The 27,633-nt window shown below is 35.8% G+C and overlaps 1 protein-coding gene and 1 pseudogene across 4 annotated transcripts in view; both read left to right on the forward strand.

Annotated features, from left to right (window-relative positions):
- The window catches only part of ZPBP (zona pellucida binding protein), a 139,628-nt gene that overhangs the window by 101,297 nt on the left and 10,698 nt on the right, over positions 1–27,633 (forward strand). The window contains exons 8-9 of one of the 4 annotated variants that reach the window (XM_010341388.3): positions 18,428–18,567; positions 21,657–21,844. In XM_010341388.3, coding sequence (XP_010339690.1) covers positions 18,428–18,528 — 101 coding nt within the window. In that variant the 3' untranslated portion in view covers positions 18,529–18,567; positions 21,657–21,844. Of the gene's footprint in view, positions 1–13,795; positions 14,155–18,427; positions 18,568–21,656; positions 23,534–27,633 lie in introns of those variants that run through there. The other 3 variants (XM_074379704.1, XM_074379702.1, XM_074379705.1) reach the window with 3 other exon arrangements.
- Positions 14,295–18,433, forward strand: LOC141580124 (nucleolar GTP-binding protein 2 pseudogene; annotated as a pseudogene).

Raw genomic sequence — 27,633 nt, forward strand, 5'->3', positions numbered from 1 at the left:
TGGCAAAACTCCACCAAACCACAAAGACAGAAAAAAACAAAGAATCTACAAACAACTAGATAACAATTGACATTATAACATGAACAAAATCTCACTTCTCAATATTAACCTTGAACATAAATGGATTCAATGTTTCAATGAAAATATATAGGATTGTCAAACTAGAATGTTAACGTTAATATAATACTATCAACTAATTTATAAAACTTACTCAAATTTTGCTAATATTACCAGTAATGTCTTTTTGGGGGGCCATGATCCAGTATGAGATATTACATTCATTTTTACATTGCCTTTACTGCCTCCAATCTGATAGTTTCTCTGTGTCTTTTATGACCTTGACACTTTTGAAGAGACCGATTTTGTAGAGTGTTTCCCAATTTGAATTGTTTCTGATTTCTCGTGAATTTATGCATTTTTGGCAAAAGTACCTCAGAAGTGATGATGTGCTCTTCTAGGTGAATCATATCAGGAGGTACATAGTATCTAAATGTCCTGTTATTTACAGTGTTAACTGTGATTTCTTAGTTAAGGTTTATCTGCCAAATTTCTCCATGGTAAGACTACTATTTTATCCTTTTGTCTTAAAGTCTTGTTAGAAAATATTTTGAGACTACAGAAACATGCATATTCATTGTACATTTGTCAAACGTATGGACAAAGTTTAACATCAAATGATGAATTTTAGCATCCAGTGATGATTCCTGTGTGTGACAATTGTTTCTGTATTGTTTGCCGAATGGCAGTTTTTTATATTCGTCATTCTGCATTTATTGATTATGATTCTACTCTAAGGGAGAGTTAAATTATCTCCCAATTTATTGTTAATGTATTTGCCATTATGGATTTGTGAATATTTATTGTATTATTTTGATTATTTTTCATTGCCATCATCATTGATTATGTTGTTCAAATTATCCAAAATTTCACCATTGTAGTTTCTCTAAAGTAAAATTTGTACTTATCCAGTATACCCTCATTATTTTTTAAGCAATTTCTCACTTTCTGACATCATAACATCTTCCAGGCCTGCCCAAACCTTCTCATTATTCTTCTAATTATCCTGTCCAAACCTTCTCATTACCCATGTCTCCCAGAAGCTCTGCTGTTTTTTTAATTGGTAAATTATATGTGGCACGGCAAAAGAAGCAGTCAGTAGAGTGAATCGGCAACCAACAGAATGGAAAAAAATTTTTGCCGTCCACCCATCTGACAAGGGGCTGATATCCAGAATTTACAAAGAACTAAAACAGATCTACAAGAAAAAAACAAACAAGCCCATTCAAAAATGGGCGAAGGATATGAACAGACACTTTACAAAAGAAGACACACAGGAGGCCAACAAACATATGCAAAAATGCTCATCATCACTGGTCATTAGAGAAATGCAAATCAAAACCACATTGAGATACCATCTCACACCAGTTAGAATGGCGATCATTAAAAAATCTGGAGGCAACAGATGCTGGAGAGGATGTGGAGAAATAGGAACACTTTTACACTGTTGGTGGGAGTGTAAATTAATTCAACCATTGTGGAAGACAGTGTGGCAATTCCTCAAGGACCTAAAAATAGAAATCCCATTTGACCCAGCAATCCCATTACTGGATATATATCCAAAGGATTATAAATCATTCTACTATAAGGACACATGCACAGGAATGTTCATTGCAGCACTGTTTACAATAGCAAAGACCTGGAACCAACCCAAATGCTCATCGATGATAGACTGGATAGGGAAAATGTGGTGCATATACACCATGGAATATTATGCAGCCATCAAAAACGATGAGTTCGCGTCCTTTGTAGGGACATGGATGAACCTGGAAACCATCATTCTCAGCAAACTGACACAAGAGCAGAAAATCAAACACTGCATGTTCTCACTCATAGGTGGGTGCTGAACAATGAGAACACACGGACACAGGGAGGGGAGCACTACACACTGGGGTCCGTTGGGGGGAAATGGGGGAGGGGCGGGGGGGTTGGGAGGTGGGAAGAGATAGCATGGGGAGAAATGACAGATACAGGTGAGGGGAAGGAAGGCAGCAAACCACACTGCCATGTGTGTACCTATGCAACAATCTTGCATGTTCTTCACATGTACCCCCAAACCTAAAATGCAATAAAAAAATTATACGTGGCAGAAAATATACAATTTTTACCATTTTTTAGTGTAAAATTCAGTAGTGGTGAGTACATTTAAAATATTGTGCAATCATAGCTACTATCCATTTAGAATCTTTTTGAAATGGCTATCAAAAAGTATATCGATTAAGCCGTAACTCCATTAACCCTTCTCTTCATCTCCCAGTAATCTCTATTCTGTTTTCTGTCTCTATGAATTTGTCTACTTTTGGTACCTCATACACGTATAATCGTACAGTATCTGTCTTTTTGTGTCTGGCTTATTTTAAAGTATTTTTAAGGTTTATTCATGTGGTAACCTATATGAGAGCTTTTTTAAGATAGAATATTTTAGTACATTTGCCTATTCATTTATTAATGGATATTTGGGTTGTTTCCATCTTTTGGCAATTGTGATGAATGCTTTTATTAGTATTAGTATACAATTATCTGAATCCCAACTTTCAAATCTTTGCATATATACCTAGGAGTGGAATTACTGAATCATATGGTAATCCTATGAGAGGTCAAACTGTTTTCCACAGCACTTGTACCGTTTTATATTACCACTAGCAATATGCAAAGCCTTCCAGGTTTCTCATTTCCACACAAACACTTACTTGTTTGTTTTCTACACTAGCTGTCTTAGTGAATGTGAAGTGGTTCCTCATTGTGGGTTTCATTGTCTGTCATTTCTCTAATGACTAATTGATACTGAGCATCTTTTCATGTGTTTATTGGCCATTTGTATATCTTCAGAGAAATGTCTATTCAAGTCTTTTGCCTAATTTTAAATTAGGTTGCCTTTTTTATTCTTGTGTTTTAGGAGTGTTTATGTATTCTAGATATTAATAATGTATCAGATGTGTAACTTTTCAAATATTTCTCCCCATTCTGTGGGTTGTATTCTTACTCTCTTGATAAAGTCCTAAGTGTACAAAGTTATAAATTTTGTTAAGTCCAATTTTTTTTTGTTGTTGTTGTTGCCTGTGGTTTTGTTACCATATCCAAGAAGTAACTGCCAAATTCAGTGTCATCAGACTTTCCCCCAGTGCTTTCTAACAGTTTTAAAGTGTTAGCTTAGGTGTGTTACTTACTTTAAATTACTGGTGTGCTGTGTAAGTTAAAGGTCCAACTTCATTCATTTGCATATGGATGTCCAGTTTTTACAGTATTACTATGGCTGGATCAGCCTCTGAGCCCTTTGCTCTTCCATCAGAATCATGATTTTCTTTTCTTGAAGAAGATCACAAGCTTGCAGCCATGTAGCTCTTTTAGCTTATTTTGGAAATCCATCGGTCCTCTTTCATTTTATCCTTCTCTGGCCCCTTTAGTCTAAGTAGACATTGGTACAGCAGTCTCAAAAATCTTGTGGGTTTCCTGTGTATGCCATGGAAAATTATACCATTAGATAGGGGATCCACCACAGAGCTTTCCTGCATAACCCCATTTCTATTGTGGGGTTCTTGGATGTCTGAGTAGATCTGTGAGTCACAAAACTAATCTCTGCAGCAAAAGTTGTTTATTTCTTCTTAGAAAAGTTTTGATCATTTATGTCCTTCAGGTAAAAATTTCTGTCTAACATTGCTTTAGTTTCACCTCACAAATTTCAACTTGTTGTATTTTCATTTTCATTCAATTCAAAATGCTTAAAAAAAATCTCACTTAATTTTTTCTTTGAGTATTTGGTTGTTTAGAAGAGTGGTATTTAATTTCCGGACATTTGGGGGATTTCCAGAGATTTCTGTTTTATGGAACCTTAATTTAATTCCATTATTAGAGTATGTACTTTGCATGACCTGAAGAATACTTTTAATTTATTGAAAAATGTTTTATGACCTGGTACATGGTATATATGTTTTGACAAATATTTCATTTGTACTTCAAAATAATGTATATTTTTCTCTTATATGTCATATTTCTGATATTTAAGCCTTTTTCTTTTTTTGCTTGCTTTATTGCAATGACTAGGTCCTTTAGTACAGTGTCAAACAAAAATGTCAAAGAAGGCATTCATTCTTGCCCTTTTCCAAATATTAGAGGAAAAGCAATAACTCTTTCACTTTTAAATATGGTGTTAGCTATAGGGTTATCTTAGATGTTCTTTGCCAATTTGAAAAAAAAAGACATCTGAGAACATTTATTGTATTAGTATAGTAATTTGCTTTGATTGACTCTCTCATGCTGAACCAACTGTGCATTTCTGGGATGAAGCCTATGTGGTCATGGTCCTTTTATTTATTATTTGATTTGTTAGTATTTATGCCTTTTCAAGAGCATTTTTCTGTATTTTTAAATAATATCTTTTTTGTGATTTCGGATTATGGTTATGCTGCCATTATAAAATGAGTTGGAAATTGCTTTTTCCTGCTATTCTGAAAGTGCTTCTATAGTATTAATATTATTTTGTCCTCCAATATTTAATGGAATTCACTGGGTTACCAGCTTGTTCCATTGATCTATGTGTGTATACCTCTACTACGAAAGCACTGTCTTAGTCTGTTTGTACTGCTATCATACATAAAACCAAATACCACAGACTCCATAATTTGTCATGAAAAGAAATTAACTGGCTCACAGTTCTGGAGACTGGGAAGTATAAGATCAAGGGGCTGGCATCTGATGAGGGCCTTTTTCCTGTGTCATCACATGATGGCCAAAGAGAGTGAAATGGAGCAAGAGAGTGATCTTTCAGCCTCAAGACATTCTATAATTGGCATTAATCCATTCATGAAGGTCAAGCCATCATGAACTAGACATGTCCCCTCAGGCCCCACCTCCTAACACTGTTGGATTGGGGATTAAGTTTCTAACACATCTTTTTGAAGATATATACAAATCATACCATTCTGACCTTGACCCCTAAAATTCATGTTTTTCTCACATATAAAATGCAGTCATTTTTCTCCAGTAGCCCCAAAAGTCTTAACTTGTTTCAACATTAACTGAAAAGTTCAAAGTCCAGAGTCTTATCTAAATCAGATGTATATGGGTGAAATTCAAGGCACAATGCATCCTGAGTCAAATTTCCCTCTAGTTGTGACACTGTAAAATCAAAGTATCTACTTCAAAATATTATGGTGGAACAAGCATAGGATAGATTTCCAGAAGGAAAAATAGGCAAGAAGAAAGGGATCAGTGGTCCTAAGGAAGTCCAAAACCCAACAAAGGAAACAACATTAAATCTCAAGCCTCCAGAGTAATTTTTCTTGACTCTTTGTCCTGCCTCTGGGCACACTGGGGTGGGGGTTGTGCCCTCAAGGGCTTGAGAAGCCCCACTCATGGCTTTGTTGGGTGTCACTCAAGCAGCAGCTCTTGCAGGTTGGACTCAGATGCCTGCTGATCTCCCAGGCTGGTACTGGACTCTGGTGGCTCTGCAGAGTTACCAGAGCTGGCCCTTCCCTCATAAAACTAGTCATTGCCCTAGTAGGGACTCATGTATTATGGCCTTGCTTCCTGGCTCCACTATGCATTGCTCTAGTGGAGACTCTGAAAACTCTGATCCCACAATTCTGCTGGGCATTGCCACAGTAGAGGCTGTCTGCAGTGGCTCTGCCTCTATGGTAAGTCTTTGCCTTGGCCCCCCAGGCTGTTTACCAGGAGGTTTTCAACTTGTTATATTAGTTTGTGAGAGTGGAATGTTTGAAAACCTCAGCTGTCATTGTGAATTTGTTTATTTCTCCTTTTAGTTTTGCCGCATGTTTGAAACTCAGTAACTAGTTAAATAGACATGTGGGATTGCTATTTTTTTTCTTGATCACTTCCTCCTCTATCATTATGTAATACATTTCTATATTCCTGATAATACTCCTTACAGTGAAGTCTGTTTTTATAGATATTAATATAACCATTCCAGCTTTCTTAAGTTTAGTGTTTATATATTGTACCAGTTTTAGACACTGTAAACATTTCTGCTTTGCCAATTTGCAAAGTTCTTTGAGAGTATTCTTTGATGGACAAAATCTTAATTTTGCTGAAGTCAGAGTTATTTGTGCTTTCTTTTGTTATCAGTATTTTTGGCGTCAGATCTAAGGATTTATTGCTGTATCAAAGGCATGAAAATTCAGCTTTGTTTTGTTCTAGGAATTTAATAGTTTTAGCACGAATTTTTAAGTCATGAATCCATTTTGAGTTAATTAGTATATTTGGTATGAAGTAGGGGTTCAACTTCATTCTTTTGCAGTTGGAAATCCACATGTCCCTTTACCATTTGCTGAAGAGACTAATATTTCCATAATTAATGGACTTGGCACCCTTATAAATAATCAGCTGGTCATGGATATATGTGCTTATTTCTGTTCCATTGGGCTATATGTCTCTCCTTATGCCTGTACCACACTATTTTCATTACTATCACTTTATAGTAATTTTTGAAATTGGGTATTATACATCTTCCAACTTTTTCAAATTTTTCAAATTTTCCTCTTTTTCAATTTTTTTTTTTTACTATTCAGTGCCCTTTGAGTTCCATATAAATTTGAGGGTTGGTACTTCCATTTCTTCAATAAAAGCTTTTGGAATGTTGACAGGGATTGCATTGAATCTCTGGATCTCTTTGGGTAATATCAACATCTTAACAATATTATTTGTTCTCATGAACACAGAGTGTCTATTTAGACCATCTTTAGTTTCTTTCAGCAATATTTTGTAGTTTTCAGTGTATTTTATTTCCTTAGTTCTGGTTTGGTTTTGATTGTTTGATTATTCCCCTGATTATGTTTTTTTTTTCTGCCTCTTTTTATGCACAGTAATCTTTGTTTAGATTCCAAACATTGTGAATTTTTCCTTATTTGTTGCTGGATATTTTAATGTTTCTAAAAATTTGTTTCTTCTGAGTCTGTTTTTGGATGCAATTAATGCATTTTTTGGAAGCGGTTTGATTACTTTATGTCTTGCTTTGTAATTTGATGGGTGGCTCCGGTTCAGTATTCAGTCCAGAGGTTATTATTTTCTAATGCCTTCCCAAGTGCTTTACCCAGTGCCCTTTGATTTATGAGTTTCTGATACTTGCTGTTGGGAACAGACTCTTCATTATCCTGAGTGACTGCGAGGCACTATTTCCTCTAATGCTGTCAAAATAGGTATTTCTCTTCCCAGCTTAACATAGCTTCCTCACACGTACCTGCTGGTTGCCGTTGTGTAATATATTTAGGAGAACTATTCTACTCATTTTCAGGATTCTCTGTATATAGCTATCTCCTCTCTGGAACATAGACTTAACTCCAGCAGCATTGGTCTTCTCTGTCTCTTAGGTTGATCTCCTCAATTGAGGGACTTTGCTGGGCTCTACCTCAGTTCCCTGTGACATAATTTGGAAAACGTGTATTATTTTTTATCTGGCTTCCTTCACATAGCATAATGTTTTTGAGATGTCTATGTAATCTTTTTGAAATGTTCTTTCACATAGCATAATGTTTTATACATGTCTAAGATGTGGCATATATCAGTACTATATTCTTTCTTATGGCTGAATAATATCCCATTTTATGTATGTATACAATTTGTTTATCCATAGACATTTGGGTTGTTTTCCCATTTTGGCCATTGTGAATACAATACTGTTGCTGTGAACATTCATGAAAAGTATATACTGAAGTGCCCATTTTTAGTTCTTTTGGGTACATACCAAGAGTGGAATTACAGGGTCACTCCACTTTATTCTATTTTTAGCTTATTCTGTGTTTAACTTTTTGAGTATAAGCTAAAACATTTTTCCCAATAGATGTACCATTTTACATTCCCATTAGTAATGTGTGAAAGTACCTGTTTCTTTATGTCCTGGCCAACACTTGCTATTTTCCTTTCTTTCTTTCTTTTTTTTTTTTTTTAAGTTTATTCTAACCATTCTAGCATATGTGAAATTGTGCCTCCTCAGTTTTAATTTGTACTTCCTGAATGATGAATGATGAATGATGTTGAGCATTTTTTCTGTGTTTGCTTGGTAGCCATTTGTGTATCCTTTTGGAGAATTGTCTACATAAATCCTCTGCCAGTTTTTTTTACTTGAGATTATGGTTTTTTTTTATGTTTGTTTTTGAGTTGTAAGGGCTCTTTAGATATTCTAAATCTTAGATTCTTAGCTTTGCAAACATTTTTACTTGTTCTCTGGTTTTCTTTTCATATCCATAATATTGTCCATTTGATCACGGTTTTAAATTTTTATGAAGTCCGGTTTAGATTTACTTTTTTTTTTTTTTTTTTTTTTTGAGATGGAGTCTCGCTCTTGTTACCCAGGCTGGAGTGCAATGGCGCGATCTCAGCTCACCGCAACCTCCGCCTCCTGGGTTCAGGCAATTCTCCTGCCTCAGCCTCCTGAGTAGCTGGGATTACAGGCACGCGCCACCATACCCAGCTAATTTTTTTTTTTTTTTTGTATTTTTAGTAGAGATGGGGTTTCACCATGTTGACCAGGATGGTCTCGATCTCTTGACCTCGTGATCCACCCGCCTCGGCCTCCCAAAGTGCTGGGATTACAGGCTTGAGCCACCGCGCCCGGCTAGATTTACTTATTTTTTAATTGCTTATACTTTTGGTGTCATATCTAAGAAACCATTTCAAAATCCCAAATCATGAAGATTTACCTTACCTTTATATTTTTTTTCAAAGTGGTCATCAATACATTTTGAGCTAATTTTTGTAAATGACGTGTTATAGAAGTCCAACTGCATTATTTGACATGCGGCTAACTAGTTGTCACAAAATAATTGGCTGAAGAAACTGTTCTTTCCACATTTCATTGTCTTGGTATTCATGTTGAAAATCAGTTGTCTTAGATGTATGAGACTATTTCTGAACTCTATTCTGTTTCTTTGGTGATAGGCCTTTTCTTATGCTAGTATCACACTGTTTTGATTATTGTAGCTTGTAATAAGTTTTGAAATTTGGAAGTGGAACTGGAAGCTTTGTTCATTTTTTAAAATATGTTTTGAGTATTTGGGACCCCTTGCAATTATATTTGCTTTTTCTTAGGAAAGTTATACGTGTCTCATAAACATAAAAAATCTCTAATATTTTATTTCAATAATTTTCTATTTTTGTTTCTTTACCCTCAGGTCTATTAAGTAAGGGTATATATCATATTTATTTATATATGTATATATAGACATATACATTTATTAACACATATAAAATACAAAGATACACACATGTCTTTTAAAGGATTATGATTTATCTTTTACTAATCTGTGATTATTACTAAAGCTTTTAAAAATGACTTATGTGTAGAGATCATTGTTTTTATTTTTTTTTAAAGCTGCCAGTTTTAAATTGCTTTGTCCAGTTACATAAAATGAAATTGTTTTGGTTGAGATTTTATTTGTGATTGCTTTGCATATGTATATATTAATTTGGCTTAAGCTTACATTTTTATCTTAACAGCATACAGCTGGATTTTTAAATATCAAGACTGAGAATCTATCTAATCAAGACTGAGAATTTAATTATAAATCTATCCAATTATTTTAACCTATTAACATTACTGTAGACCATATGTGTCAAATTTGTTTGTACTTTTGCCATCATGACACAATTTAAGCTTTTTAAATTTTTGTATAATTTTCCGTTATATGAATATATCAGGGTACATATGTCTGTTTTATTGTTGGTTGAAATTGATTGTTTTTAATTTTTTTGCTATGACACACAGTGCTGTAATAAATATTTTTGTTTATATATTCTGTCCAAGATTCTTCAAGGTCTTTAATATTGAGTCACAAGATATATAGTTAATTAAAATATATCAGACTATTTTTTACAGTTATTTTTATTAATACATTTCCAACAGCAGTGAGGGAGAAACTCTTGTTATTTCATATCTATGTCAATTCATGCCATGTTTTTTTTTATTTCATATCTATGTCAATTCATGCCATAACCAAATTTTAGATATTTGCTGATTTAAATATATGAATGTGTATATATTACTTTTTTATTATGGTAAAATGTACATAACATAAAATTTAACATTTTAAGTGTATTTAAATGTACAATTTAAATACACAGTGCCATTAACTGCCATCCCCCTGTTGTGAAATCATCATCACCATCCATCTCTAGAACTTTTTTCAACCTCTAGACTGAAATTTTATACCCATTAAATAATAACTCCCCATTTCCTCCTCCATGCAACACCTGAAAACCACCATTCTGCATTTTTTTCTCTATAAATGTGACTACTCTAGATACTTCATGTAAGTAGAATCACATAGTATTTGTCTTTTTATGACTGGTGTATTTCACTTAGCACAATATTTTTAAGATTCATCTATGTTATAACGTGTCAGAAATCTCCTTCTTTTTAAGGCTGAATAACATTCTGTTGTATGTATACACCACATTTTTTTTTCCATTTATTCTCTTACGAGCATTGGGCTGCATCCATTTGTTGGCTATTGTGAATAATGCTTCATTAAACACAGGTAAGCAAGTATCTGCAAGATACAGCTTTCAGTTCTTTTATATATATACTGTATTAGGCTGCCATAATAAAATTTCATAGAATGGGTGGCTTAAACAACATAAATTATTTTCTTACAATTCTGGATGCTAGAAGTCCAAGATCAGTTTCTGGAGAGGGCACTCTTCTTGCTTGCAGACAGCCACCTTCTGGTATTGTCCTCTCAGAGCCTTTCTTGGTGCATATTCATGGAGAAAGAAAGCAGTGTTTCTGGTGTGTTTTCTTATAAGAACATTAATCTTATCAGATAAGGGCCGATCTGATCTTTCTTACCTCATTTAAGTTTACCTCCGTAGGGACTTTATCACCACTATTGCCTCCTTGGAGGTTAGGGCTTCAATATATTGATTTGGAAGGACACAAACATTAAGTCCATAATGTGTACAAATATCTCTTTGAGACCCTGCTTTCAATTCTTTTGAGTATATACCCAGAAATGGAATTGCTGATTCATATGGCAATTCTGTTCTAATTTATTGAGGAGCCACCATACTGAATTTCCATAGCTACTACACTATTTTACATTCCCATTAGCAATGCACAAGGCTTAAAATTTCTCCACATGCTCACCAGCACTAGTTATTTTTTATTTTCTTATTGCTTGCTGTCTTATGTGTTTGAATTGTATCTCATTATGGTTTTGATTTGCATTTCCCTAGTGGTTAGTAGTGTTGAGCATCTGTTTATATATTCATTGGCCATTTGTATATCTTCTTTGGAGAAATACCTATTCAAGTCTTCTTTCCATTTTTTAATTGGGTTGTTTGGTTGTTGAATTATAGGAGTTTAAATTTTTTTAAAAAACATTAACTGCCTATCAGACATCTGATTTGCAAATATTTTCTCCTATTCTGTGGGTTACCTTTTCACCACATTTGATAGTATCCTTTGATACACAAAAGGTTTTATTTTCATAGAACCCAATTTTTCTTGTATTTCTTGTCCTTTTGGTATCACATAAAAGGAATCAAAACAGGGAGAAGGTAGAGTACAATGGCCAAATAGAACCCTCCAGTGATTATCTCCCCCTGCTGGAACACCAAATTATCCACACAAAAAAATCACCTTCATAAGAATCAAACATTAGCTTGGATACCAGCTCTATGAAGTAGAGCAATAAGCAGTCTTCTGGATTCTCCTGTTCCAGGCTGTGGCTCCTGGATAGCATTTCTGGACTTTCTCTGAGCGAGGGGAGCCCACTGCCTTGAAAGGAGAGACTTGGAACTGGCAGCATTCATCACAGTCTGACTGAAGAGCCTTTGGGCCTTGAGTGAATATTGGTGGTAATCAGGCAATACTTGCTGTAGGCCTGGGGTGATGATGGTCACAGAGAGAGACTACTCTCCTTGAGGATAGCGGAGGGAAGAGTGGGAAATACTTTGTCTTGCAGATATGGTGCAATCCTGCTGCTGTAGAATATAGAGGACCAGGTATATTCCAGTCCCTGGCTCCCAGATGGCATCTCTGGACCCAGTCAGGGCTAGAGGAAACTTGCCAACATGAAGTGAAGGAAATGAGCCTGGTTGAACTCACCACCTGCTTATTGTTTCATTTGTTTCAAGACATTTTAAAATTTCCTTCTTAATTTCTTCATGGACTCACTGATCATTCAGGAGCATATTGTTTAATTTCCATATGTTCCTATAGTTTCAAAATTCCTCCTGTTATTGATTTCTAGTTTTATTCCATTGTGGTCAGAGAAGATACCTGATATAATTTCTTTTTTTTTATTTTTTAAATATTTGTTTTGTGGCTTAAAATATGGCCTGTCTCTGAGAATGATCCATGTGCTGAGGAGAAGAATGTGTATTCCGCAACTGTTGGATAAAATGTTTTGTAAATATATCTATTAGGTTCATTTGTTCCATAGTACAGTTTAAGCCTGATGTTTCTTTGTTGATTTTCTGTCTGATTAATCTGTCCAATACTGAAAGTAGGGTGTTAAAGTCTCCAGCTATTGTATAGGGGTCTCGGTCTTTAGCTCTAATAATACTTGCTTTATATATCTCGGTGTGCCTGTGTTAGATTCATATATATTAAGAATTGTTATGTCCTCTTGCTTAATTGACTCTTTTATAATCATACAATGAGGCCGGGCGTGGTGGCTCACGCCTGTAATCCAAGCACTTTGGAGGCCAAGGTGGGTGGATCACCTGAGGTTGGGAGTTCAAGACCAGCCTGACCAACATGGTGAAACCCTGTCTTAAACAATAAATAAATTAAATTAAATTAAAAAAAATCATACAATGATGTTATCTCTTGTTATATTTTTTGTCTTGGAATCTATTTTTTTCTGATACAGGTATAGCTACTCCTGCTCTTTTCTGGGTTTGCATGGAATGGCTTTTTATCCCTTTATTTTCAGCCTAGGTATGTCTGTCTTGGTGTAGTACGTTTCATGTAGGCAACAGATTGTTGGATCTTGTGTTTTTATCCATTCAGCTCTGTATGTCTCTTTATTGGAGAGTTTAGTCCATTTATATTCCATGTTATTACTCATGAGGACTGACTTTTACCATTTTGTCACTTGTTTCTGGTTGTTTTATGGTCTCCTCCCTCTTTCCTTCCTTCCTGTATTCTTTTTAGTGAAGGTGGTTTTCTCTGGTGGTATATGTATATCTGTTGTGTTTTTTGACTTGTGGTTACCGTAAGCTTTGTAAATAATGTCATGTAACCTCTTATTTTAAACTGTTAATAACTTAATGCTGATTGCACAAACAAACAAGCAAAGAGAAAACTAGTAAAAACTCTACAGTTTAACTTCCCCCCACCCACTTTTTAGCTTTTTGTTGTTTCTATTTATATCTTATTATACAATGTATATTGTGAAAAGTTGTTGTAGTTATTTTTATAGGTTCATCTTTAGTCTTTCTACTCAAGATACTAGTATTTATATTCCACTATTACAGAATATGTGTTTTTGTGTGTATTTACTTCAGATGATTTCATATTGTTCATTAACATCCTTTTCCTTCAGATTGAAGAAATCTCTTTAGCATTTCTTATAGGCAAGGTCCGGTGGTGATGAAGTCCCTCAGCTTTTGTTTTTCTGGGAAAGTCTTTGTTTCTCCTTCATTTTTGAAGAAGATTTTTGACAGATATGCTATTCTAGGATATAAGATGTACTGCCTTGGTGCTGTTGGGTAAGATTCGGAAGAATTCCCTGAATTACCAGGCAGAGACTCTTGTTCTCTTTTCTTATTTTCCCCCAAGGAAACCGTCTCTCTCTGTGTGCTGAGCTGACTGGAGCAAGACGAGGGGTGACTCAGGTACCCTGTGGCCACCACCACTGGGACTGCACTGGGTCAGACCTGAAGCTAACATAATATTGGGTTTCACCCAAGGCTCATGGTGACCACTGCCTATCTACCACCTATGTTCACTGAAGACCCAAGGGCTCTACAGTAAGCACTTTTTAAATATGTCATACCAGTCTCTCCTGGCCTATAAGGTCTCCACTGAGAAGTCTGCTGACAGATATACTGGAGCTCCAGTGTATGTTGTTTCTTTTCTTTTGCTGCTTTTATGGTCCATTCTTTATCTTTCACCTTTGGGAGTTCGACTATTAAATGTCTTGAGGTAGTCTTACTTGGGTTAAAGTGGCTTGGTGTTTCATACCTTTCTTGTACTTGAATATTGATATCTTTTTCTAGGTTTAGAAAGTTCTCTGTTATCATCCCTTTGAATAACCTTGCTACCCCAACCTCTCACTCTACCTCCTCCTTAAGGCCAATAACTCTTAGATTTGCCCTTTAGAGGCTATTTTCTAGATCTTCTAGACATGCTTCATTCCTTTTTTTCTTTTGTCTTTTCTGACTGTATATTTCCAAACAGCCTATCTTGAAGCTCACTAATTCTTCTGCTTGATCAATTCTGTTGTTTAGAGTCTCTGATGCATTCTTTAGTATATCAATTGCATTTTTCAGCTCCAGAACTTATGCTTAATGCTTTTTAATTATTTCAATTTCGTTGTTAAATTTATCTGATGGGATTCTGAATTCCTTCTTTGTGTTATCTTGAATTTTGTTAAGCTTCCTCAAAACAGCGATTATGATCTCTCCATCTGAAAGCTTACACATCTGTTTCTCAAGATTGATCACTGGTGCCCTATTTAGTTCATCTGGTGAGGTCATGTTTTCCTGGATGATCTTGATGCCTGTGGATGTTTGTCGATCTCTTGGCATTGAGGAGTCAGGTATTTATTATGGTTATTGAAGTCTTTGGTCACTGCAGCTGTATCTGCATTAGGGGGCTCTCCAAGCCAGACTTAGCACTTGAGTTCCTATCTCATCACCAAGTTGGTAAAGACCAAGTACAAAAGGACAGTGTGTCATCAACCCCTTCAGGCCAGCACCAACCCAGACTGAGGGCAGGGATCAGGGGGTCAAAACATGAGGGACCGGGCCACAGTGTCAGGTCTGAATATGTACAGGTGAAAGAAATACAAGAACAGTTGTGGTAAGATTATAGTGCAGGGTAAGCCCCTGCACTATCAGTCAAAGATGGCTTCTGGCACACTGGCAAGTGTACAGCCAAATATTAAATGGCTTGGAAACACAAATGTGATTAAGCAGTTATCATTACCAAAACTTCAAGAGGAAGTGGATACAGTTAAGAAGGATTCATACACAGTTGTCATGAAACAAAGCAAGCTGCCACTGTGTCTTCTCTAAGATTGAATCCAGCCTCAGAACTCAAAGTGCACATTCTTGATACTGAAAGTTTTAAAACTACATTTGGCCCTATGGTCACAAAAGAAGCAACCAAATTTATTTGCAAGTGATATGCAGTCTTTTATAGAAAACGCTGAAATGTCCATTGAGAGCTATGACCAGGGCAGAGATCCTGACTCGGTAACTGAAGACACTGGTGTGATAAATGAAGCAAAAGAAAAGATATATAAAGAGGGACCGTTCAAAGAAATATAGTGTGAGCTCTACAAGGTTACAGATTCACCAGATGTTGTAGTTCAGGTTCCTGATGCTAGAGATCCAGTGGGTACCCATTTCCCTCACATTGGGCCTTACTTGAAAAAGAGTAAACCCTGGGAACAGCTTATGTTTGTACATAACAAGTGTAAACTTGTTCCAGCCTGGGCAACAAATGATAGGTTGCTATCCTCTCCTAGAATTAGTCAACACTTGCTTTTCATGCAAGTCTTACTGACCCCTTTTGCAAAGGAGCATTTATTCAGCTTCTGTGGCAGTTTGGAAAGTTGCACACTGACAAGAAACAGAAAAGTGTTGGGTTCATTAGCTATCTAAATGTTGGGAAGAGCTCTGTGATATAAGCATAGTGTTACAAGAAAGTTCACAATTTGGCCCCGTTGTAGGTGAAATACCTGGAAATACATTACTTTGATATGTTGGTTATGCTGGATTGACTGTCCAGGCTTGGTTTACTCTTCTGAGGTTTTGAAGACAGACATTGTGCTAAAAGGAGTTGTTTAAGTGGAAAAAATTAAGACCCCTGAGGACTGCATTGATGCTGTACTTTAACAAGTAAAGCCAGAATATATCAGCAAGTCATAAAAGATTAATTCTTGGGAGAATGCTGAGGACATTATTGAGAAGCTGACTTTCTGGACTGGGAAGTTACTAAAGGGTGGAGAACTCAGTTTACTGACTGTGGTAGATAGTCATCAATATCTAGCTGAGGGGCTGGATTCCTTTCTTTGTCAAGCTGCCTAATGCAGAGCCACCCGTGGCCCCTCAGCTTTCACCCTCCTAATCTGTGAAAGTTGCCATAGCAGCAACCAAGAACAATTCAGAAGAGGAAGTGACAGAAGGAATATGAAAACTATACGTGAAGTGACAGAATCTGTTATACTCACTGGGATGCTAACTTACAGATACAGCAGATTCTTGTGCATGGGGTCAGCAGAATTTTGGGAAACTCAGTGCGTTGCCTCACTTTTTTTCTGGGGATGACCAGGTTACTGTGGAGATGTCATATCTGAAGAAAGAGCTTGAGAGCTTTTGTATTGAAGAAGAGGAGCAGAAGCAAGGAGATAATGAAGAAGAGTCTTACTAGGAGTCTGAGGAAGAACATATGGAAAATGACACCAAACCTGTTATTAAAGCCCTAGAGGAGGATATTGCCTAATATCAGAAGTTGTTAGACAAAGCTAAAGCTAAAAAGTTTTCAGGAGTCAGAATATCCAAGGGACTAAGTGAAAAGATATTTGAAAAACATGAAGAGCAGAGGAAAACATCAGAAGAAGATATAGATGATACACGGTACTTACCAAAAAAAGGAAATAAGCAGAAGTTACAGAGGGAAGAGGAACATTCAGGTAAAACTTGCAGGATGCTTACATCTAAGGAATGGAAGTGAGCAGTACAGCAGCAACAATCCAAAAAAATTGTGTACATTACTATGAAACACACAATGTGAAAAATACAAATGGGAACGAAAAGAAGACCAGTGACTCAGAGGGACTGAAACACAAACACAAAAATTCAGATATAAGCAGTAGTATTTATAAGATTGTGTATTGAATTATACAAAAATATGCAAAAAAAGAAATCATTATAAAATGCAGTGTCATGAAGCTTTTCCCCAGTGTCATCTTCTAAATGTTCTAGTTTTAGCTCTTAAGTATTTGATTCATTTTGAGTTAATTTTTGAATATGATCTAAGAGTCCAGCTTCATTTAGATGTATGTGTACATCCAGTTTTTCCAGTACCATTGGTTGGAAAAAAATGTTTTTTCCTCATTGAATGATCTTGGTATTCTTAATGAAAATCATTTGTCCCTATATGCAAGGATTTACTACTGGGCTTTCTTTTCTGTTCCATTAGTCTGTATCTCTGACTTTTTGCCAGCACCATACTGTTTTGATTAGTGTAGCTTTATAGTAAGTTTGAAAATCACTAAGTGTGAGACTTTTAACTTTTTTTTCTTTTCCAATATTTTGGTTATTTGGAGTTTCTTGAGAAGGAATGTTGTTTTTTGGAGAAAAATGTTATTGGGACTTTGATATAGATGGCATTGTATCAATAGCTTTGTGAATGTTGACACCTTAACAAGGTTGTGTTCCAACACATGAGCATGGTGTGTCTTTCTGTTTATTTGTGTATTCTTTAATTTATTTCAGCAATTTTTGGTACTTTATAATATACATTATTTCACTGACCTTGGTTGAGTTTATGCCTAAATATTATTATTTGATGGTATTTTAAATGGAACTATTTTCCTAATTTCTTTTTTGGATTGTTCATTGTTAATGTACAGAAACAGAACTGATCTTTATGTAGCAATTTTGTAGCCTACTACTTTGCTGAGTTTATGAGTTCTAACAGTTTTACCATCTCTCAGTGAAAATTTGAGATGCTTCCACCTCTTGGCCATTGTGAATAATGCTACAATGGACATGGGTGCATGGGTATGCAGTACTTTAACTTAGAGATCCTACTTTCAATATTTTTGGATATATACCCAAAAGTGAGATTAACTGATCACATGGTATTTCTATTTTTAATTTTTTGAGGAAGCTCTGTATTGTTTTTCATAGTAGCTTCACCATTTTATATTTCCACCAAGCATGATTTCAGGTTTTCCACATAGTGACAATACTTTTTTTTTTTTTTGAGTGTCTGTGCTAATGCTTGTGAGATAATATCTCATTGTAGCTTTGATTTGTTTGTCTCTTATGCTTACTGATATGGAACATCTTTTCTTATGCTTGGTCCTGAGCGTGTCTTTATTTGGAACTTTTAGATGTCTTTATTTCTCTGAGAGGCTCACTCCTGCTGCTTCTCTGGGCCTTACATGTTGTTATATCTTCCAGGAATTACTTGCCTCACCTATATTCCCCTCTGTTGTCCCCTTGTGGTTTTCAGGAACTGTTCCATCACAAACCAATCCCACAGGCACAGGACTCTCATACAGGTCAGAAGGTTGTACATTTAGTTTGCTCTGTTCTCTCAGTTGTGTAGAATAGAACCTTCCAGAGCTGCATTGAGAAGCAGGTGGGACAGAGGTGAGTAAAAATGCCACAATTTTTAAAAATCATTTAAAACATGGCTTTTTTGGATTCAGAACTTACTTAATTGCTGTAGATCTATGGCTGGTTTCCATAGGTCTTGTAAAGTTACTTTAGCCAGTCTCTAGTTGTTTGTTTAATGTTTTATGGGAGAATGAGGGCCTGGAGCTTCCTAGTTCACCATCATACATCTCACTCTACATTCTGGTGTCTATTTGGATTTCCTGGATCTAATTTGAGTACTTCTTTGTTGACTCAACAACAAAAAAAAAGCCATTTCTTGACCATTTGCATTTTCTCTTTGGTGCCTATTTTTAAATTAATTTTTCTGTCTTTCTAATTGATTTATATGACTTAATTATATATTTTGAATACTATTCTTCTGTTGATTACATAGCTGCAATTTTTTTTTTTCTGAATTTTATTCCTTGACTATTTTTAACAAAAGACGATGAGATCTGTGAAGGCCAAAAGGAGAGCTTATATTTTCTGAGAAACAATGGATGGAATTGGGAAAAACAGGTTTTGGTTTAAAAGAAGGTGCACTGCAGAGAACAAAGAGAGGGTTTGGCTTTCATAAAGTTCCTGCCCATGTTCCCGATCAAGTCTGTTTATGAAAAGGTAGAATTCAAACTTGTTTAGTTCCAGTTGGTTGATGTAGCCAAGCCCTGATTGGTTGAGGCAGCAGAGTGATTGGTTTCCCTTCAAGTCTGAGACCACAAATCCCTTTTCATTGAAGATTTTCAGATGGTCATTGGAATTTCGAGTCTTTGTTTATAGGAGCTACTCCAACTTGGGGTTGTACAGGCAGAAGTTTTGTTGCCAAAGGCTGTATTTTCGTCAGAGAACACAAAAGTGCGTGACCACTCACCGCTCTCTCACCTCACTAGGGATGCCTGATTCTGTTTTTAAATTTAAAGCATCTCTGCTAGCCAGAGGGATTCCCTCTTGCTTGGAGAGTTGGGCTCTTTCCACACTTTTATTTTACATTATTGTTACTTTTATGATGTTCTAAATTAATTTCTTAATTTTAATATTAAATGTTTTATATTATGGTTAGTGCGTTTTCCTTTTTAAGAAATTATTTCCTTTTCAAAGTTCATGACTTTTTGGTACATTATCATGTTTTTTATGTCAATACTGATTAGTCACAAATCATTTTTTTCTCTTTAAATAGTTGGCAAATTTTGTATTTTAAATTTAAATAACATTTTAACATTTTTCCTCCGGTCTACTTAATGGAGAAAAAATAGTATGTATACTTGGAAAGAGTGGTACACATAGGAACTATATGATGTTACTCATATGATATTATGAGGGTTTATTAATTCCAAGAAGAGTAAATAGAAAGTCATATTTATTTAAGCTTATATTTATATGATTTTATGCCAGTGTCAGTTCTATTTTTGACAGTCAATATAAAGGATGTGTGTAAAGACTGCATGCAGATTTCTCTTCTGCCTGCATAATGATTTAACACTTTTAGTAACTTTGCTCAGCATTTCCATATTTGTGCTCCAAGAAATATTAATGTCTGTGTTGAGAGAAAATGTGCCATGATCAACATACATTTGAGAAACATATCATTGGAAGCTTACTGTGTACATTACCAATTAAAATGCTCTTATTATTGCTGAAGCAATAATAAGAGTTTGTTTAACCAAAAAAGTTTGTTTAACCAAACATTTTTCCATCTGAAACATTATTCTTCTCCCAAATAAAACATCTGTTAAACTTGAGGAACTCTTTGGAACATAGAATGGAAAATATTTCCTCTAAAAAACTGGCAAAATATTTTCCAATTTGGAAAAGTACATTTTAAAAGTAAATGATATGAAATTAAATAATATAGTATGAACCAGATCCAAATATTAGCTTGTATCATTGAATCATGATGCCAGAAAAAGAATTTTCTTTGGTGGCACATAATAAACATGTGCTAGATGTGCTATTAACATATTCTGGGATCCTTGGGCAACCATATTTGCAATAGGAAAAAGAGGAATAGGTTAATCAAAGACCTCAGCCCAATTATGAGGCTTGATGGCACCACCTGCTATCCACGCCCTTACCCACAATAAAAGAGTCTGGTAAAGAAGTGTGTAAAGTTAAGTATTTATGGAGTGCCTGTGATACATTGGGTGCCTGTGATACATTTTTTATATGTGCTCTGGTTTTTATATATTAATGTTACAAAATTCATTATTATTGTACCTGTTTTACAAAATAAGGACAGTGGAACTAAGAGAGTTGACTGTTTTGCCTAAGATCCCAAAGATAATCTGTGACAGAGATGGTATCTGATCTTGGTTTCTTTCTATTCTGTCATGCAGTGGTAGATGTGGTAATCATGATTTCATTATCCTTATATTAGGAATGATCAAACTGAATTAACTTAGACTAATATTTTCAAAATTACATATTTAGCAAGTGGTAGAAATAGGGCTTGAAATCAGGAGATTATTAGAAAAAAAATGCAGTCTTTTTCCACCTAAAATAGTATGGCTATGTGTGAAGCATATTTGGTTCCTCCTGTAATGTTGACCTCTTGTGGCTTCTGCTTTATTAATTAAAAGCAGGGGTCCCCGACCCCAGGCCAGGGAGCAGTACTGGTCCATGGCCTGTTAGGGAGCAGGCTGTGCAACAGGAGGTGACCGGCAGGCAAGTCAGCATTATGGCCTGAACTATACTTCTTGTCAGATCAGCAATGGCAGTAGATTCTCATAGGAGTGCAGACCCTCTTGTCAACTGCACATGCATGTGAGGGATCCAGGTTGCACGCTCCTTACAGGAATCTCAGAGTAAACAGTTAAAACTTTCTGTACATGATTCCACTTACATGAAGTATGTAGATTAGTGAAATTCATAGACACCGAAGGTAGAATGGTGGTTGCCAACACCTGGAGAAATGGGGAAATGGATATAGAGTTGCAGTTTTGCCAGATGGAAAAGTTCTAGAAATTTGTTGCACAACAAGTGAATATACTTAATATTACTGAACCGTAGGCTTAAAAGAATTAAGATTGCAACTTTTATATTATGTGTACTAGGAAAATATTACTTACTAACTTACTCTTTTTTCACAGTGATCTGCAGCCCTGGATCATATAACCCCCGTGATGGAATTCATTGCCTTCAGTGCAATAGCAGTCTGATGTATGGAGCAAAAACGTGCTCATAAGCCATATCTTGAGTTATTCAGTGGTTCATTAAATGCAAAGTATATATTTGAAATATTAACATATAATAAATCATTATGCCAAAATTAAATGTATCATATTTTACAGAAAATGGTGTCATCATTTTAATCAAATACTGTATGTCCAAATGCTTTATGAAGGTAAAAATCTTCTAGTCTTTATCCATTAATGCCAAACCTACATATCATTATAAAATGTTTCTTATGTCACTGCATTTTTAAAATAGTTTCAAATATACTGTATCAGGTTATCCCAAAAGATTTTTCAGTACTTTTCAGAAATATTCTGTTTTATCTTTACTGTATGTTCACTAGATCCAGGCCACCATATTCTTCTATAATAACTATAACTTCAGTTTGTTTCATTCTTTTGATTTAAATTTATGAGATTTTATTCATTCTAGTTTCACCTTTGACAGTTTAAAGCCATATTTAAAGCCTGGATCTTATTGTAATTTTTAGCCTCTTTAATGTAAAGCCTAGTTCCAACTACAATGTGGATTTTTAATATAGGTCAATGTGACTATCTTAAACTTTTCAGTTTTAGGTCTCTTAAATTATCTTTTTGGCATTTTAGAATGGAATAATTATTTTATGTGCCTAAATTAAAAGTTGAACTTTCTCAATGGAAAGAGAGAAAGAAAGAATTTCTTTTCCTGACAACCCCTCTAGGAAAAATAATCAACAGTCATCACAACCTTTATTTCTTCCTCTATGAAAATGAATATTATGTGACAGATATTACTTGTAAAATCGCTAATACTTACCCTGTCTCACATCAGGATGCTATATTTGAATATGAAATATTATAAAACATTTAAATATTTAAACTCTAGGAAACATGAGTAATTTAGAAAATGAGTAGTTTCTCAGTTTTTCTAATTATTATTTTATTTATATTTGTGTCAGCTTTCTCAAGCATTCGTGTTTTGCTTTTCATAATTTCTCTCTTAAGACATAAACATTTATAAATAGCAGACATATCCCATGTTGGATCTGGGCACAAATGTGCAATACATTGACCAGGAAGACAGTCCACCTATACCTAGGATATATTAGACTTTTAAAAATGAACTAGTTAGTTGATAAATTAGCCTCTCATTTTTCCATCTTATATACAGTTATAACTCTAGAATTCTCACACAGTCACAAAGGGAAGATAAATGACATGTGGCTGGACTGTGTTATTAGCCCTGGTAATGTTTTCTTGAAAAATTCCTTGGGTTTTCATCATGACGTTGTAATTGTTTTTATGTGGTTTAGAGATGTATTCAAGCACCTTCTTTCTTCTAGTAAATGACATATACACATTACACGGTTTGGGTGAGTTACTGTTCCTCCCAAAGTTACTAACACATGTATTTTGTAAATAGTAAAAGACCTGCTACACCCCCACCTCTAAAAGCAGTGTAATCTACTAAAGTTTCAAAGTTTCATAATTGTATAATATATTAGAATACGTATTCTTTCCTTTTTGTTCTTTATGTTTGCTTACTTTTTACCCATATTTAAAATATCGTAATAATTTAACTTACAATGCATTTTTCTGAGGCATGAACAGCATCCTATCAACAGCCTTGGAAAGCAGAGGCACAGAGTTGTTATACTGGTGATAAGTACTGGGGATCAGAATGCAATCATGAAAAGATAGGTGACCCCAGATAAGAGGAGATGAACAACGGAGTGGGATGAGAGCAAATTCATGCACTTTTAGCTATTGGAAGACCAGAATGAGACCACACGAATATTTGAAGGCAGAACAAGGTAAGACTTTTAAAGTCCAGACAAAGAAAACAAACTGTAGAAATTGAAGTAAAGGATAAAATAGGAGAAGGAAGGGAAGCATTAATTACTTCTTTTTCTTGGGTTCCATAGTAAAATGTTCTTTGCTCTATTGTATTGCTTATCACATTTATTTTAGTTGATTACATTTTTCTTCCACATTCAGTTATACCAGGATACTCTTAGCTTCATGCCCTTCTTTGTAGCACATAGTTATATGCTTAAAAATTTTTTAAATTAATGAATAGAACATTAAAGTTCTTTGTGTATAAATACTTTAGTAATTAAGACAAAAGTTGCTTCTATGGTGAAAGTTATTTAAAGTGATGACAGTGTGTACAACAAAAATTATAAACTAATTCCTGAGAGATTATCATAAAGCAGTTTCAAGTGGTTTTTGTTTGCATCAAAATAATATCTTACATTTATACCATGCTTCAATTTTAACAAAACATTTTTAGTTATTATACAATCTGATAATTATACCAGCCTGTGAAGTTAGTAGGGCAAATATAATTCCCAATTTATATTTTTTATTAATTTGTTTTTTTAAAATTATAAATATGTAAGATGTATTTATTTGGCAATATGGTAGAAGAGCCATAACAGTTTTGGTCCAGTAATCTCAATGGACATTTTACTACAGAAGTAAATCAAAAACAAAGTGAAATATTACATCCAATGGTATTAATTTCTGTATTATATATAATAATGAAAAGGAAAATAATATAAATGACTTACAAAATAATTGGTTGAATAAATTATGCTGTTTCCATTTGACAGAATATTATTGTGCCATTAAATTCACATTTACAAATTAATTAAGATTATATACACGTGTACAATTGTTATCTGTATTGTGTACATTTTTAAACCAAATGCACCAAAATGTTAACAAAGGTTGTTTCATGTAATGGGATCATGTGTGAGGTTTTTTTTTTTTTTATGCCCTATGTTTTCCAAATTTTCTGCAGTGAAATGAATTATATTCACAATCTTGGAAGCAATAAATGTACTTTGAAAAGTTAAAATCGAAGCCAAGTAGAGAAGACATTGCTTATCTCTCCAGTATCAATTCACTTCTCCCCTTCTTCCTAAAAGAGCTCCAAGTTTGTTTACTCCAGAGAATGATTTTTTTTAGCCAGTCAACACATAGCTTTTCTGGCCATTGCCTTGTGACTATGAGTTGAACCAGCGTGAGGGTGAAGCCCACAGTGAGGACACACGGTGAAGATATAAAAAGAACTGGAGCATTCATGATGATGTTGAATTACTGGTCCTTATTATACCTGAACCCCAACCTGTTCTAGGCTTCTTAGTTCTGCCAAATAGGAAAGTTTCTTTTGTTTAAGCAAGTTGGGTTTTCTGTTACTTGCAGCTAAAAATATTCTAAATGATACAGTATTAATTACAGGAAATTTGTAGAGGATTAGAAGTAAGGGGAAAATATCACTTATAGTTTGATAACCTGAATGTCAGCAATGTTAACATTTTGGTAAATTTCCTACTTTTATGTGAACTTTTTAATCATGCTATAGGTACCATATGTAGCGAGTATCTTTCTTAATGTGATGGATATATTTCCATACTATTTTATTAACCTTTTTAACATAATTCTGATGACTATAATCATACATTTCAGCAGAAAAACTGGAATACAGTTTGTCTGTGCCCACTCTGCTCATAAAGACATGCCCAAGACTGGGTTATTTCTAAAGGAAAGAGTTTTCATTGACTCATAGTTCCACATGACTCTGGAAGTCTCACCCAATCATGGTGGAAGGTGAATGAGGAGAAGAGTCATGTCTTATATGGTGGCAGGCAAGAGGGCATGTGCAGGGGAACTCCCATTTATATAACCATCATATCTTGTGAGGCTTACTCACTACCAGGAGAACAGTATGGGGGAAACTGCCTCCATGATTCAATTATCTCCACCTGGCCCTGCCTTTGAATGTGGGGATTATTACAATTCAAGGTGAGATTTGGGTGGGGACACAGCCAAACCATGTCATTGCACCTCTCACCCCTCCCAAATCTCATGTCCTCACATTTCAAAATCAATCGTGCCTTCCCAGCAGTCCCCCGAAGTCTTAATTCATTTCAGCATTAACTCAAAAGTCCACAGTCCAAAGTCTCATCTGAGACAAGGCGAGTCCCTTCTCCCTATGAGCCTGTAAAATGAAAAGCAAGTTAATTGCTTCCTAGATGTAATGTGGCTACAGTCATAGGGTAAATACACCCATGCCTAATGGGAGAAATTGGCCAAAAAGAAGGGGCTGCAGGCCCCATGCAAGTCCAAAATCCAGCAGTGCAGCCAAATCTTAAAGCTCTGAATGATCTCCTTTGACTCCATGTCTCACATCAAGGTCATGCGGATTCAGGAGATGGATTCCTACAGCCTTGGGCAGCTCCACCCTTGTGGGTTTCCATGGTACAGCTCCCCTCCTGGCTGCTTTCACAGGCTGGCATTCTGCAGCTTTTCCAGGCACATAGTGCAAGCTGTTGGTGAATCTCCCATTTTTGGGTTGGGAGGATGGTGGCCCTCTTCTCACAGCTCCACTAGGCAGTGCCCCAGTGGGGACTCTGTCTAGAGGCTCCCAGCCCACATTTCCCTTTCACACTGCTTTAGCAGAGGTTTTCCATGAGAGATCCACTCCTGCTCCACACCTCTGCCTGGACATCCAGGTATTCCCATACATTCTCTGAAATCTAGCAGAGGTTCCCAAACCTCAATTCTTGACCTCTGTGTGCCTGCAAGCCCAACACTGCATGTAAACTGTCAAGGCTTGGGGCTGCTTCCGTCTGAAGCAATGGCCTGAGCTGTACACTGGTCCCTTTTAGCCACAGCTGGTGCTGAAGCAGCTGGGATGTGTAGGGTGCCATGGCCTTAGGCCACACAGAGCAGGGGGGCTCTAGGCCTTGCCCACAAAACCACTTTTTTCCTTCTAGGCCTCCAAGCCTGTGATAGGAGAGGCTGCTGTGAAGGTCTCTGACATGCCCTGGAGACATTTTCCCCTTTTCTTTGTGACTAACATTTGGCTCCTCATTACTTATGCAAATTTCTACAGCTAGCTTGAATTTCTCCCCAGAAAAGGGGTTTTTCTCTTCTATCCCATTGTCACTGCAAATTTTCTGAACTTTTATGCTCTGCTTCCTCTTGAACACTTTTACACTTAGAAGTTTCTTCTGATGGGTGCCCTAAATCATCTCTTTCAAGTTCAGAGTTCCACAGTTATCTAGAGTGGGCAAAATGCCACCAGTCTCTTTGCATAGCAACAGTGACTTTTACTCCCATTTCCAACAAGCTCCTCATCTTCATCTGAGACCACTTCAACCTGGATTTCATTCTCCATATCACTATCAGAATTTTGGGCAAAACTATTCAATAAGTTTCTAGAAAATTCCAAACTTACCCACCTTTTCCTGTCTTATGAGCCCTCCAAACTGTTGTAACCTCTGCCTGTTACCCAGTTTCAAAGTTGCTTCCACATTTTCAGGTATCTTTTCTGCAATGCCCCACTCACAATACCAGTTTACTGTGTTAGTCAGTTCTCACACTGCTAATAAACACATACCCTAGACTGTTATTTAATTAACTTTCAGTTCCACATGGTGGGGAAACCCTCACAATCATGGCAGAAGGCAAATGAAGGACAAAGTCACATTTTACATGGTGGCAGGCAAGAGAGCATGTGAAGTGGAACTCCCCTTTATAAACCATCAAATCTTGTGAGCCCTGCTATTGTCTGTAGATAACTATTCTTCTGAGAAACAGTTTTTGGATTGGTGCTGGTTCCAGTTTGGGCCAGCAAGTTACTATGTAATCTGAGCTACATCATGAGGTAGGTGTCATCTAAACCACTGAGGCTTAGCATAGCAGCGCTCTTTTATCCACTGGGTAAGCATAGCAGCGCTCTTTTATCCACTGGGAATGGTGTAACAGTGTGTACAAGATTTGGCTCAAGCAGGTCCCGGGGGAGTGGTAAGTTGAACAAACCTTCATGGTTTCTGTTCTTGCCACCCCCATTTCAGCCTGCCCCTATGACCTCATGGGGAGTTCTTTATGATATCTGAGCCTC

This window comes from Saimiri boliviensis, chromosome 10, assembly GCF_048565385.1.
Source record: "Saimiri boliviensis isolate mSaiBol1 chromosome 10, mSaiBol1.pri, whole genome shotgun sequence".
Lineage (NCBI taxonomy): Eukaryota > Metazoa > Chordata > Mammalia > Primates > Cebidae > Saimiri > Saimiri boliviensis.